The sequence below is a fragment of the Indicator indicator genome, chromosome 7, assembly GCF_027791375.1.
Source record: "Indicator indicator isolate 239-I01 chromosome 7, UM_Iind_1.1, whole genome shotgun sequence".
Classification (NCBI taxonomy): Eukaryota; Metazoa; Chordata; class Aves; order Piciformes; family Indicatoridae; genus Indicator; species Indicator indicator.
In genome coordinates this window covers 9,064,610-9,079,270 of record NC_072016.1, presented here as the reverse complement: position 1 = coordinate 9,079,270, position 14,661 = coordinate 9,064,610, and the positions used below count along the sequence as shown (strand labels likewise).

Sequence of the window (14,661 nt, the reverse complement as noted above, 5' to 3'; positions counted from 1 at the left end):
TCAGGCAGCTCTGGAGATTCCTGACACACACTTCTGAGGGAAGAACAGATGCATTAAAACACGTCTTTAAAATGTTTGCATACTTGGTAAAATATTTTAATTTCTCTTTATGTGTAAAGTCAGATTCGCTTTCAAACAGACATGTAGACAGGATAGAAAGAGGGGAAAATGCATTTCTCCACTTCTAAAAATCATCTAAAAGAGAAACCATGCTTTACAAACGTCAGTATCTGGGGTCCACAAGTGAGTACAAGCAGCTGAAGAGCCAAATTCACACTGGGATTGAACACTCCTCTCCAGAGCTGTACCTGATGATGTTTCTGATGCTCACACAGTCGCAAGGGAATCTGTGAACCACAGATCACTCAGGACACTCACTTTGAGACTGGAGTAGTGGCTCTTCTGCCTTTTTTATTCTGTCAAGTCTATTTCTAGCTCAGTGGACCACAGGTTATCAGACTTTAACCTAGGAGTGGTTATGAGTCATATGATTTGTTACAACATGAATGAAGTGTCGCTGAAATAAATCTCCATACAAAGGCTGATCTCAGTCACCAAGTTAATGAAAAAAGTTCCAATGGGAAATATTTTGGGTCTTATGCCTCCTTTATTTCTGAATTCAAAGTGGTACCACAGATGCATTTTCTTATTTAAGGAGCAGATAAGGAAATGTCAAAATGCTTTGTGCTTTTCCAAAAATAGCTAAGCCACTCCAATTGAACAGCTAGACCCTCAGCTGGGGAACAGGTTAGCCTCAGGCCTGTCTCTGTTCTTCTCTCACCCTTGGAGATATAACTAACTCAGCTGAGGAAAAAAGCTTCTCAGAATAGCAGCCTCCTAATTTATAGTCTTCAAGAGTCTCCCTTGTGAAAATAATTAGCTTTCAGAATTAGTTTTGGTCCTTAACTGAGCCTCATTGACTTTATCTGCTTCATTTGCAGAATTAAGCATGATGTGCAAAAATAATTCAGTAATAGAAACCATTCTTCATGTATCGTTTTTCATCAAAGGACACATAATGAATAATAATAACAGACAGTTTTTGAAGGAAAAAAAAGAGATTCCAATTTAAAAATGGAACAAAACAAAAATTAATTTGGCTTCTCTTAACATTCTATCAGAGCTTGGGCTGTGAAAGAACCGTGTGCACAAGGATACAGAATTATCACTCAGAAGGGCGTTTTCCTATACTTTTACTGCATTTTGAAGCCTCTGATGTAAATTGGTTTAGACTAATTGAATGTAATTCAACTGTGCCAGTATGTAGTAGCTAAGAATCTTGATAATTTTATAGATACCGTATAAGGATCTCAACTAAGAAGTGCACTCTTCTGTTCAATTCAGTGAGTAAATCAATAAACAACTAAGGAAAGAATTATGCACATTGATTGGTAGGAAGCAACTTGAACCAGCATTAAAAAGTGAATCAAGTGTCAGGGCAAAAGTGGATTACTTTAAACTGTGTCACTAGCCCTGCATAACCTTGGTTACTTCTCATGAGGCCTCTAAAGCTTGTTTGCCTTAGCAGTGAAAAGAGTATAATCACTGACTTACAGGGTGCAGCAGGAATTTCTTGAGATGTTTTGATGAAAGATGCTAAATTTAAGCTGCCATTACTATCCAGATACCATGAAAGCACAAGGTAGAGAACATTCCTGCGGTTACTCCAGGAGAAGAACCGACCAGAAGATACAAAACTCAGAGAGAACATAGACATAAAAGCCACAATCCACTTTAGATGAACAAAGGTGACCAGAAGGAGCCTTGAGAATCAAAGGATGCTCTGTACACTAAACAAAAGATGAGAAGGTGAGAGGGCTGACAATCACACAGCAGGAGTTAGCTCAAAGATAGTAAGACGAGATATATAGACAGCCTCTTCTACAGCACAGAAGCAGTTCATCAGGAAAAGCTGACTAGGAAAAAAAGCCCTTGGTATAAGGTCTCTGGGTTCATAGTATTGCATTCTCTCCCCATCTGCCTTTACTTCTTAAATAGTGGCTCAACCTTTCCTAAGTACCCAGTGTAAGCCTTGGTCTGCATACCAAAGTACAGATGTTAAAAAGAAAGCCTCATAGTGAACATTAGACAATTTACCTCTCTTCCTGGAATTTAATTTTCAGGACTGATTGGTATCAAGATTTGAAGGTGTTCGCTGTCATGTTCTTTTTGCTAACATATTTTGGTGGTAGGCACATCTGAATTATATCAGAGGAAAGAAAAGCAGTGAAATATTTGAGACCACCAAAGCTTAAGAGGATAGGTGGAAAAACGAACCAAACCAAAACCCAATAGAAACTCCATTGGCTACAATGAAACAGAAATAAAACTAAATTTGCTTTAAGGAAAGAATCCTGAGACGTATACACATACAGGCTTTCTGAATGCCACTCTTCATAGTGTTAAATTCATCAGAAGGATTTATTCTCCTCAGTTCATCATTACCCATTTGATGCTCAGTCACTCATATCATTCCTCATCACTTTCGCTGGATACAGATACTGGCCACAGCTGCAACATGTTGAACACCGTTGGCTACCAACCAGCTGGTGCTGCCATTTGCCAAAGCCTCCATCATGATTGCTACATTACTGACAGCTATTTTCAGAGAAAAGATGAATGGCCTCAGATGCCATTAAGTAGTTGCTCCTACATCTATTTTGCATTCTGCTTTTATAGCTATTTTGAATAGGCCAGGTAAAAGCATGCAAATGGAGAACTAAGGCAAAATGCACAAAACCACTAAAACCTTCACTCAATATGGAAACGAGTTCAGAATTTTCATGCATCTTCTGCATATATCTCAGTTGGTAACAGGAGACATATTTGCTAAGTCTGGCAAAAAGCCTCCACTAGTAAACAACGTGGAGAAAAGATAACTTGAGAAATGCATAAATAACAGACAACCCTCAGATTTTTCCTACAGAGTAACATTGTACACTGAAAGAAATAACCAGAACTGTAACTCCTTTGAGTGTGCACCTGCAAACACACAAACTCATATATGTGCCTTTGAACAGCTTGTTACTTCCTCATGAACACCAAACAGATTCCTGTTCCGAGCAGAAAATAACACTATACATCATAAAGTACCTAAGAAGCAACTTAAGCTGTCATTTGGAAAAACACCTGCTTCCAGTACTCATCCCAATGGCCTCATGCACAGGGAGAAGCTGTTGAATGGGCTCTGAAGTAATTTGGTAAAGGGATAGCGAAGGATCACAGGCCAAATGGAAAAGAAAACAGGAACAGTAAAAGAATATTCTTCAGTGCTGAGAGCAGACACATTTGGGGGCCATCCTTAGGAAGTCCCCACTGAAAACAGTGCCATTTTTCTACTGGTGTAGAAGGTGAATGCAGGCCTTGCCAACATGTAAGAAAAACATTCTGATTATCCTGACAGGAGCAGAGGAGATACTTCTCCACAAAAAACAGATGGCTGCAAATGGCAAGGAAATTTTCTCTCTTCAAAGGTTACCAATTGCACCCTGCAGGATGCCAGAGAAGTTGCTGGAGTCCCACTGAAAATGACATTTCTTCTTCTCCATAAAAAGGGTCATGCTCTCATGAGGACTTCTGTTCTCCTCTGCCACAGAGACTCCGTTTTAACAGGGGAGAAAGAAAGGGACAAAGAGAGAGAGTACTTAGCAAAATACAATAAGCTGCTGAGTGCCAGAGGGGAGTTGGGTCAGATGTCATTTTGAAAGTTTACGGACTGCTTCCTTGCCAATTTGTGATGGAGGAAAGGAGGATGATGATGGAGAAAATGGAGGAAAAGTTTTGCAGAGCAGTAAATTTCCATCTTTTTTGTTTATTACATGGGTGAGAAAAATTGCAGAGGAAAGTAATTTGTCAAAAAATGATAATGGTTAAGGATGCTGAGCAACGGAAAGATTAAGAATATGGGTGGTCTAGTGGTTTGAGGCCCACAGCTAAGTTAACAAGGCTTTAGATCACTGCAAGAGGCAATTGCAACAGTCAGCAACAGGTCAAGCAGATTAGAACACAAGAATAGAGGACAAAGATCCTATTGATACATGCACTGATGGAAAGACTCCAGTCAATCACAAACAGGCACAAATCCAAAGAGAAATGCTAAAACCCAATGGAGTCCCAGGATTCCAGGATGCTGGGGATTTCACCATAGCACTAAGGTTGGTATTTGTAAGCTGATTACACTCTCTACCCCAATATTCATATTGTTGATACCAACATGGGGTATGCCTCCTTGAGCCATGGACATGCTCCATGAAGAGGGAGAGATACAGTGGTGCTTCACTGAGGGCTAATTTATCGTTGCCTCTGGAATCTGAGGTAACAAACTGAGAGGTATTTCAAGACCCAGCACAGTGTTTTTATGTTTCCGTCAGAATCATGCTGGTGGACAGGACTTTTTGGGTCTGTGGGTTAATAAGATTCCTCCAGTTGTCATAACTTGCTTCAGCCTTGCACAGAGAAAACAGTACATAGTGGCTAAACTGGACTGCCAGTATCATGAAAAGGGCAGGCAGATAATCCCACTCCATCCCTCTGCCTTAGAGTAATGAAGTTCTGATTTGCCCAGGTCTACCATCCAGCTTGGTCCACTAGTGCTTTTAACAGCTTCATAAACTTTGCCTTATGAGGATATACCCATTTATATGGGCTGGAATCATCCCCTAGATCCTTCCTACTTTCTTCCTACTTCCATGAAACAGAAAATAACTTCTAAGGGAGAGACATGACATCATACAAATTAATGCAAATTTAACATTACTAAGGGAATCCAAATGGGAGTCTCAGCTCCTAATACAGATCCAAAACCTGATTGCAGCATTTGGGAGAAAAAAAAACCAAAAAAAAACCACAACAAAGCAATTAAAAAAACCCCAACAATAAAAACAAACCCAAAGATGATGCAGTATTTACCATAGTTGTTTAGACTCCAGTGAATCAGAAGCATTTGTATCACAATTATTTGTTCTAACCTGATTTGGAAACCCCATATAGCTGTATCTATACACACACACAGAGTAATAGATAAACATGCATGTCTTCAAGTAATGGACACAATACCTGCTCTAGGTCTGCTGCTGTTCTTTTATTTTCTCCTGTGGCATCTTGATATGGTAAAATGAAGAGTTCAGCAGATGTGGGCAGACCAGGCAGCACTGCGACCAGAATGTGCTTGCTTGAAACACCTATTGCCTGGTACACAGACAAATAACGGACAGATAAAGAGTGGGAATGGCACTGAATGCTGAGAGCTTCTTTGCTAAGGCATAAGAGTACTTACATAAATGATGTAGGATATACTTGGTAGCATAGGGAGAATCTTGTCATAATCCAATGCATGTAAAAGGTCAGGGATTAGTAATTTCCTGATCTAGAGGAGTGATTAGCCAAAATATCTTAAAAGCCTTATAGAGACTCAGGGAGAGAGAAGATGATGCATCAAGTTTGAATCTCAAAAGCCAAACAAATTCTTATAGTTCACATCCTGAGTGCATTCCACAGATTAAGGAGAAGGTTTTTTGTTGTTGTTGCTGTCTAGTTGTTAAAGATTGTATTCATCTGCACTTTTTTTGTTGCTGGCTGAAAATCTTAAACAATCAGTTAAAACTCCAATCTGCCTTCAGCAAAAATTAGTTGAAACTCAGAAAAAAAAGTACCCCACAGGCATCACTACCAAGGTCATCTCTGGTCATGGGTTTGAGTTGTTGTTACCATGACATCATACAATGACTGCAGAGTTATTCTCCAGAAAAGGAGCTAGTTTGGCCTTCAGGAAGTGTCAAAAGGAGGAACACAGTTTGCTGAATCTTCCTCCATTGCCTCCTTATGTTGTGGATTATCCAGCAAACACATTTAAATCTCAAGGTTTTGGTTTAAACATTGAATTTTCAAATGCTGAATTTAGAAGTCACTTTTAAAGAAGAAATAAAAGTGCTCTCTCAAACCACAGCATCTGGATACAGCATAGATATTTCCCTGCAGTCAAGACTTGCAACTCTCTCAAACGTAACTGGACCTAAACCTCAGGAATTCTTCTCCCTAGTAGTAAGGAGCAAAGACGTGGAGCAGCTGCTCCATTGATGGAAATGATGGATGGAGGACAGGGAGTCAATGAAACTGATTACAGATCACCACTACCTGAGCTTATTCTGCAGCTATCTCATGTGTGTCTGCTGATAGTCCAGGGAATACCTTACGGAGTTGTGAAAAGGGAACTCTTCCCTTCCACTACACACCAAGGAAGAGCATGTGGTTTTGTTGCTGTTGCCTTTTTTTTTTTTTTAATGTGGATTTAGGAAAAATAAAACCTGTAACAATATAAAGGTCCTGTACATTCTTTCCTGGGAAAGTCAGAGCTTGCATTATTTGTGCTTGTCCAATAGGTTGACTTAAGATGTCAAGAAAAAGACAAGGTATTATCACTTAATGGGATGTTTTTGTTTTCAGATGCTGGGAGTTTTTTGTTTTGGTTTGGTGGGGTTTGTTTTATTTTGTTTTGTTTTGCTTTGTTTTGTTTTGACTGGAAGCTTTTAGTTGATCTACTCAGTCCATTCTTCTCTTCTTCATCAAAAGTGGTTGACAAGACTCAGAAAACTCAATGATGTGAGCAAATAATGATGATGATAATACAAAATATTTTGTGGTACCATGAAATTATCCCTACTCAGAGAGAGAAGATCACATTTTAGTAGAGAATCATCATTTCTTATGCAGAATTTTTATCCAGGTCTAAGACACTTTGTAATATGAATGTAATACTTTAATAAAAGTTCATAAAAATTCTATAGCACAGATGTAATTTCCTATTGAATTATTTAGTTATTCAACTCATTTTTATATAGTTTACTTAATCGCTGTAGAAATCTGTTGGGTTTGTCTTTGATTTTTACAGGAACTTCTCACAAAGCTTATTTAAGGTGAATTACTTAGCTACATAAAGAGGGATAATTAGCTATCAATGCATTATATTTTGTTACTCAAACAGCAAAGAAATCCTTATTGTGTTTTCACTGCTCTGCTTTTGAATCTAGCCTTGGTACTGTAGTTTTATAATTTTTTTTTAGCTTGTTTTTATTTTACTGACTTCTTTATATTCTGCAAATTCATCCTGAAGATAAAAGGATCCTTGAATACTTGATACAGAAATAAATAAGTCAGAAAAGCAAGCTCCAGAAAAGTGCTATTATTTTTACTTTCCTTCTCTCACTGCCTATCTTTTGAGGAAACAGAAGAAAACTTCCTCAGAAACAATCCAGGCAAGTTTGCATGCAACTGATTAGCACCAAGTGTCTTTTTGCAGAGATGATGCCACAAATGAACATACAGCCTTATAAATAACATCTACAAGCCTTGTATCCTTTCAAAATCTGATTATCTTTACTGGGAAAAAAAATTAGAAACTGTTTCAAACAGTTTCTTTAATATTTTTCTGCTGAGCTGAGAAACCCCAGCTGATCCTTCTAACTTTTCTTAGTCTCTCAGTTTGAATTCTCCAGCCACACAAGAATATTTTAATGACATTCTGTTCCACAGTTAAAGAAGGAACTTCAGAGCTTCTCCACAGTGTTGACAAGAAAAATAGCATCCAATCCCTGACATGTGAACCTCGGGCTATGTGAAAGACAAAACACTTACTGTAGTGCTCTTCTCTGTAGTAAAAATTGTTTTCTTTCAGGTCTCCTACATTTCCTACAGCATATATTTAATTCCATTAGAACAGCACTACTTTGCACTGCTGTATAAGAAGAGTAGTAAAGAAAAAGTAAGAATTGGTATGCAGCAGTAAAGTCATTTGCACAGCTATAAGCCATTTATTTTCTATATGGCTTTTTGTCAGAAATATTCCACATAATCCACTGTCATTAAGAGGAAGAAACTGCAGGCTGCTTTTGAGCATCAAATTTTATCTGTCTAAAAATTTAGGATTCTGGCCTTAAATACTAGTCTGGTCTCTTTTTGTAGCTGTAGAAACAGAGACACCCTGAGAGAACAGCTGATCCAGTCAGTAATGTAAGCACAAAGCAGAAACCAGAACCATTGTAATGCAGATTATGCATATTGCTTACCTCCACCAGAGCTCTCTTAACTACTCTACTGATGTCCCTTCTCCACTCTGGGATATCTGGATTGTAGTCATCCAGGTTTGGAGAAAATGATAACCGCAAGGACTGAAAGTGCTCTGCAGATACAAGGACATGGTGGTGAGTAAGGACTGTGAAATGCCTTGGTGCCAAATGAGTGTGCATAACCTAGCGGAAGCTGCTAGAGCTCACGTTTGGCTTAATCAGTCTGCAAGTAGTGAACAGATTCTCAAAGAATCCAGCAGTGTGCCTGAGAGATTCACTGCCTGAGCATCACGGAACTGAAAAAGGTGATCAGTCCTTGTTTCTGTGGATGAATAGTACTGGAAAGAGATATGTTGGGAATGTAAATAAAATGCTACCTTCATCTTGACTTCTGAAGTGGGCAAGCCCTGTGAAAGAAGCTGTGATTGTACTCTCATAAGCATTCCCAAACACTTGGAATGTTAGCTGAAAGGGCACAAGGATAAGAGAGGGGAGAAGACTGGCTTTGGAAAACATACTTCTTAATCACTGTTGCTGTTAACAGAGGTGCCCACACTGATCACTATCCATGTGCTTAGTACAAACAACTGAAACTGAGATTGCCAATGGTTCCTCTGCTCCATCTTCACCATGTACCTGTGTGCCCTCACTCTTTCTGAGGCCTCTGTACAATACCAAATCAGTATAGGTTTCTGTACAGAACTGTAGCACACAGCATTATCTTTTAAGCCAAGCTGCTTTTGCGTGAGTTAAGAGGCCTCTACTGGCCAAAAGGGGGGAAAACCAGGTTGCAAAACGACCTAACATTTTGACAGTCATGTAAGATGACCCAATAGTGATAGAGCAGATGCAGAGGGCTTTGAGAAGATCATCTATGGTCTGTAATCATCTCAGTCTGGACTAACGACAGTTGGTGGCTTTCAGAGATGTTATGCTGAACTGGTCACACTGGAACTGACCTTATAATCTCTCTCAAAGCATTCTGGAATAAAATACTTTATGTTGCTGCCAGCTAACCTGGTTCTCTGGTTCTCAACCATGGAGAATCCTGTGTGAAATGAAGGGGGAAGAGCTCACCATACACAGCAATAGTCTTTGTGTCCTGAAGAATGGTGTTTCCTGCTAAGACCTGAAGAGTGATGGTGTTCATCCCTTCCACAGAAAACGTAAATGTGATGCTCCCTTCCAATGTGATCAGCGGCTGTAAATTCATCAGAAAAAAGATACATTAGATTAATTTTGCTGGAAAGGAAAAGAAAAAAAAAATGAGTTGGCTCTCTAGCTTGTTGAGATGGCTTGTAAACTTAAGACTTAGAAGGGATCCTGTGACATGTAAGCCATTTTTTGGAGAGGATCTAGGAATCCAGATGGGGATCTCCTCCTGAAGCTCAAATTAAGGTGTCTATAATTTCCAAATAAGCTGAATTTTAAGGTCGCAGTATTTCCTCCCCACTTACCAGGCTGGCTGTTCTGGGTCCTGTGCTAAAGTGTCCATGTTTGCTGCACTGCCTGGAGAGGCCCAGATCATAATACAAGGGTCTGCAAGACTCAGGTGTCATACTCCTTTCCTAGATCTAGCCTAAGTAATTTGTTTAAGGTGACTAAAGGAGTTTGTGGTAGAAGTAGGATGCAGATTAGTATTTCTCAGTTTTTCTCTCATGATATCCTTAGACATGGAGACATCATTTTTGGAAAGTGATAGCATTTAGAGAGGATACAGTTACCCTCAGCTTGCTTCGCAAGGCAGTGAGTTGTGTTCCTTTCCAGCAGTCCCTGCCCCAACTGTTTTTGCTTAATAATGAATTCTGAGTGAGATCTTCAAAGCATCTGGTATTAGCTCACACTCTGTTGCCATTGTAGTCTGCAGTAAAACTCTCACTTCAATGAGAACAGAGTTAGACCAACTCTGATCAATTACAAGCTTAGCAGATCAGAGGGAGGGTTAAAAGGTGACAATCACGGCCTGTAAGTACCTCCAGGGGGAGATGATTTCTGATAGTACAGAGAGTTCTTTAATCTACACACAAAGGCATAACAAGATCCAACAGCTTGAAACCGAAGCAAGATAATTTCAGACTACAAATACAGTGCATGTGTTCAGTGCTCATGATAATTAGCTGTGGGGAAATAGATTGGGGGAGAGGGTATGAAATAGAAGCAAGCAGTGAGTTCTCTATCATCTGAGGGAAATCATGATACAAAATAACAAGTCAAGTTCTGCCTTAGTCACAAGGAGTTAAAACAGAAGGCACTGACTGAACCCCTGTGACCTGCATTATACAGAAGATAACAGCATTTAGTTGAAGGTCCCTCTTGGCTCTACAAAATCCATGAGATTCTCTCCCCTCAGAAAACTAATTAGGGTCCTTGGGTAATTCATCCATAAAGATATGCAAATGAACAGTTGTAACACCTGTGCAGACTCGCCGACATTGGAAGCAGGACCTGGAGCATGCTGTTATATCTAAGCAGAGCCTAAAGGCTGGGAGGTGTGTTAAGACCATTTTGCCCACCAGTACCACATGATAGTAAGTTCTGCTTGCACATGTGGTTTAGCACAGAATCTGGGTGCTCAGGATTGGGCTCAGCATATTTAAGGGGAGACTGATGGCAGTCTCTTCCCTTCTTAGTCACCAGAGAAATGAGCTTTAAGCTCTAGAGCTATGTAAAGTCAGTCCCAGATATAAAAAGTTTCAGTTTAAAATGTAAGTGTCCTTTTGTTTGTTTTGTTTTGGTTTTGTTGTTATCAAAGAAAGGAAGGTGGGAAAAAACACATTAGAAACTCTTCCAGATTTTGCTTCACTGCATCCATGTTGGATGTAAATGCAGGGGGAAAAGCTGTTGGCAATTTGCAGGAGATGGCAATAAACCCTGCAGCTAAGCCACAGCAACAAGCACAGAGAAGTTCTTGTATTTCAGTGTTGGTATGTCAAAGAACCACTAGTCTCTCAGTCTCTCATTTGTCATTTTCTTGCATGTGTGACTGTTTAGAAGCACTCCCAGAACCCTCTTTCCCTCCCTCCTCAGTGAGAAAGCTTCTCTAGCAGTAGTTTGATCTCAGTCCATAGGGAATACAAACCTCTGTGTTGTTTCCAAACCACCAGACATAAGTAAGTGTTCCCACTTGGCTTGGCCATAGTACTGCTGTGGCATTGACCTCCTTGTTCTTTGTGGTGACAAATGGTAGAGATAAATGAACATGTTCCAAAGGGCCTGCAGAGACAGAAGCAGCAGGTGAGTCCCTCTGTCTGAAACGTCAACCTGAAGAAGAACAGAACTGCAGGGATATTCATTGGTTTAGGGGAGAAAAGGTCTCCAAAACACTATGGGGCATGCCAGTTCATGTTTTGGCTTGGTGCCACTTCTAGAGAGTCGAGCTCAAATCCGTTCCTCATAAAACAAAAGCTATCTCTGTGCCTGAAAGACGTGGACTCTCTACTGCACTAATATTATATATGCAGAAACTTTATCAACAACTTAAAAAACATAGGGGCAGAGCCCTGTAATGTGAATATAGCCTTCAATGCAAAGACATAAGAATGTGCAGGACAAATAGCTTCTGTGGACATGAAACATCTCTGCTGATGCTATGATCTGGTGAACTTCAGCAGTGATGTATCTATTTATATCAGCCGAAACTCTGTCTGAAGGCAGCTCTTCACTCAGCGCCCTCATTTTAATGTTGCTTTATACTCCCCCAGTTCCCTCAATAAACACTTATTTCTTTGGTATAAATAGAACATAATTCATTTGACAAAGTGACATTATGCCCAGGGTTTCACATTTCCTATCTCCTGGAGACAGATGATTTGTTGTTTTATCTTGTCCTATAGATTATGTTTCAAAATGTATTGTGACTGTTCACGTAGAGAACAATGCAACTGTCCTGACAGTGAGAGAGAAAGAAAAAGAAAGAAACCTCAGGTGACATGGGGACATGGGATTCTTAAACAAATTAAGGTCACACCTGCAGGTTCCCAGTGAGTGCTTGTCCATATGGAATTGAGATACATTGCATTGTCCATATGAAGTTGAGATATATTGCTACAGGATTCTATGTATTTCAGGAAGGGATTTTTCAGGATATATCCCATGCATGTACCATCACTTAGACCTTGCTTTTCAACTTAAAAGAACATCACACATTTTGGACCAAGTACCTTGTACCCCTGTATAGCACAGAGATGAAAAAAAATATCCCAAATCAGACTATATAAAAAAGATGAAGAATAAACAAGGACCAATGTTCCTGACTTATTACTGAAATTCAGCTTATTTTTTTTTCTAGGCTGCAGACAGCTGTTGTTTAAATTAAGCAGCCCAATTAAGAGTTATCCATGATCAGACTAACCAAAGTGTGCTATAGAGAAGACTGTGGCTATTTTCCCCTTTACAATAAGCAGTCAATACTGCTGAAAATTCCTTGAAAGTTCCTGAGAAGCCAGAATTTAACCCTTATGATTTTAATGGTGTTCACCCACTCAGATACATTTCTGTGACTGGTTTGCATGTGCATTCAGAAAAACCCTGAGATCTGAACCCAGCGCTTCCCAGGCTAAATATTTTGCAGTTCTAGTATTCTTTGGGATGTTTGCTAAATGCTCAATGTCAGCATAGCCCTCTAAGGGAGTACATTTCCTAACACTGGGTGTGGTGACAGCAGTGACAATGAAGCCCATGTGCAGTCTAACACACTCCAACATGATCACATAGCTGCTCTGAATACATCTCAAACACTCCTGCACTGCAGAGAATACCCAGCACCACCCTGAACCTACACCATATGCCACTTAGGAAAGAACATGGAAGAACAGCTGAAGCAAGCCACTTCTGCCTGAGTAATTCTGTGCACATAGCTGATGAGTCCAAGTGGCTGAAATGCTGAACTATTATTTGGCCAGCAGATGGGGATAGCTCACTCCAGATAGGCCCTTAGCTTGGTAGGAGACTTGTTTTCTGCCGGGTAAGTTTGAAGATAAGTGAAGAAAATTAATTCATAAATTTCATGCAGGGCCTTGAACACTACAGACCTTCACCTGTCCCAGGAAGAAGCTGTGTACAAGTCACAGACAACAGAAAGGGAGAAGCTTCTCAAAAGGCTCAGCTGGGCAGGTGATGTTATTCTGGAGCATTCAGGCAAATGCATAACCAGCTTTCCAGGGGAAATTTTTGACCTGTCAGGACAGTTCAGAGACAGCCTGTTGAATGGAGAACCAGTTTATATACAATTTACTGTGCAACCAAAATGCTCCTGCCTCACAATAACCTGCGTGTCTGGATCCCTGGGTCAACCGCAGCAAAGGCACAGCTACCAGGCACTGGCCCAATGGCTGCAGCAGGATGAGAAGGGCAGAGGATGGAGGCTTTGCTCTTAACCTTTTGATCACAAGAACCATGGCTCAGCACCTTCCCTCAGCAAGTCCTCCCTTCCCTCAGCAAGGGATGCTGGCCATAAGTAGGGAAGGGTGTTGAAAGGACCAGGCCAGGCTGAGCACACTGAAGTAATAACCCTGTAACAAGGGATCACCCAGTTAGTACTCCTTTCTAAAACTCTCTGGATCTTCAGGCTGCACACTGGATTTCTGTGAAGCTTAGCAATAACATGTGTGTGTATGTATTGCAAGGACAGATATTTTTACAAGCAGAGCATTCATCAGAGCTATGCAAGCATTTAAATAACGTGCAAAAGCTTTTCTTTTTGATCTTGGTGTTGGGCTCTGGGTTGACTGGATTTATGGTATGTCTGCATCCTCAGCAAATTGACTGTTAGTCTTGAATGGTACTAGGCTTGCTGTTCTCACCATGTAGAGAAAGGTGGCATTAAGTGCACCCTCAGCAAGTTTGCTGATGACACCAAGCTGTGTGGTGCAGCAGACAGGCTGGAGGAAAGGGATGCCATCCAGAGGGACCTTGACAGGCTGGAGAGGTGGGCACAAGCCAACCTCATGAGGTTCAACAAGACAAAGTACAGGGTCCTGCATCTGGGTCGAGGCAATCCCAAGCACAAATACAGGCTGAGCAGTGACTGGCTGGAGAGCAGCCCTGAGGAGAGGGACCTGGGGGTGCTGGTAGAAGAGAAGCTGAACATGAGCTGTCAATGTGCACTTGCAGCCCAGAAAGCCAAACAGATCCTGGGCTACATCAGGTCAACAGGTGGCCAGCAGGTCAAGGGAGGTGATTCTCCCCCTTCTACTCAGCTCTGGTGAGACCCCACCTGGAGTACTTCATCCAGTTCTGGAGCCCCTATTACAAGAGGGATCTGGGCATGCTGGAACATGTCCAGAGAAGGGTCACCAGGATGAGCACATGGCTGGAGCACCACTCCTATGAGGACAGACTGAGAGAGTTGGGGCTGTTCACTGTGGAGAAAAGAAGGCTTCAAGGTGACCTTCTTGTGGCTTTCCAGTATCTGAAGGGGCCACAAGAAAGCTGGGGAGGGACTTTTTAGGCTATCAGGTAGTGACAGGACTGGGGGGAATGGAATAAAGCTGGAAGTGGGGAGATTCAGACTGGACGTGAGGAAGAAGTTCTTCCCCATGAGAGTGGTGAGAGCCTGGAATGGGTTGTGCAGGGAGGTGGTTGAGGCCCCATCCCTGGAGGT

The 14,661-nt window shown here is 41.0% G+C and overlaps 1 protein-coding gene across 1 annotated transcript in view; it reads right to left on the bottom strand.

Moving 5' to 3' along the window:
• The window catches only part of SORCS1 (sortilin related VPS10 domain containing receptor 1), a 297,502-nt gene that overhangs the window by 10,463 nt on the left and 272,378 nt on the right, over positions 1-14,661 (bottom strand). Inside the window, exons 20-23 of the mRNA XM_054382572.1 lie at positions 11,140-11,273; positions 9,138-9,261; positions 8,061-8,173; positions 5,056-5,187 (exon numbers count right to left, since the gene is read on the bottom strand). Coding sequence (XP_054238547.1) covers positions 5,056-5,187; positions 8,061-8,173; positions 9,138-9,261; positions 11,140-11,273 — 503 coding nt within the window. The remainder of the gene's footprint in view (positions 1-5,055; positions 5,188-8,060; positions 8,174-9,137; positions 9,262-11,139; positions 11,274-14,661) is intronic.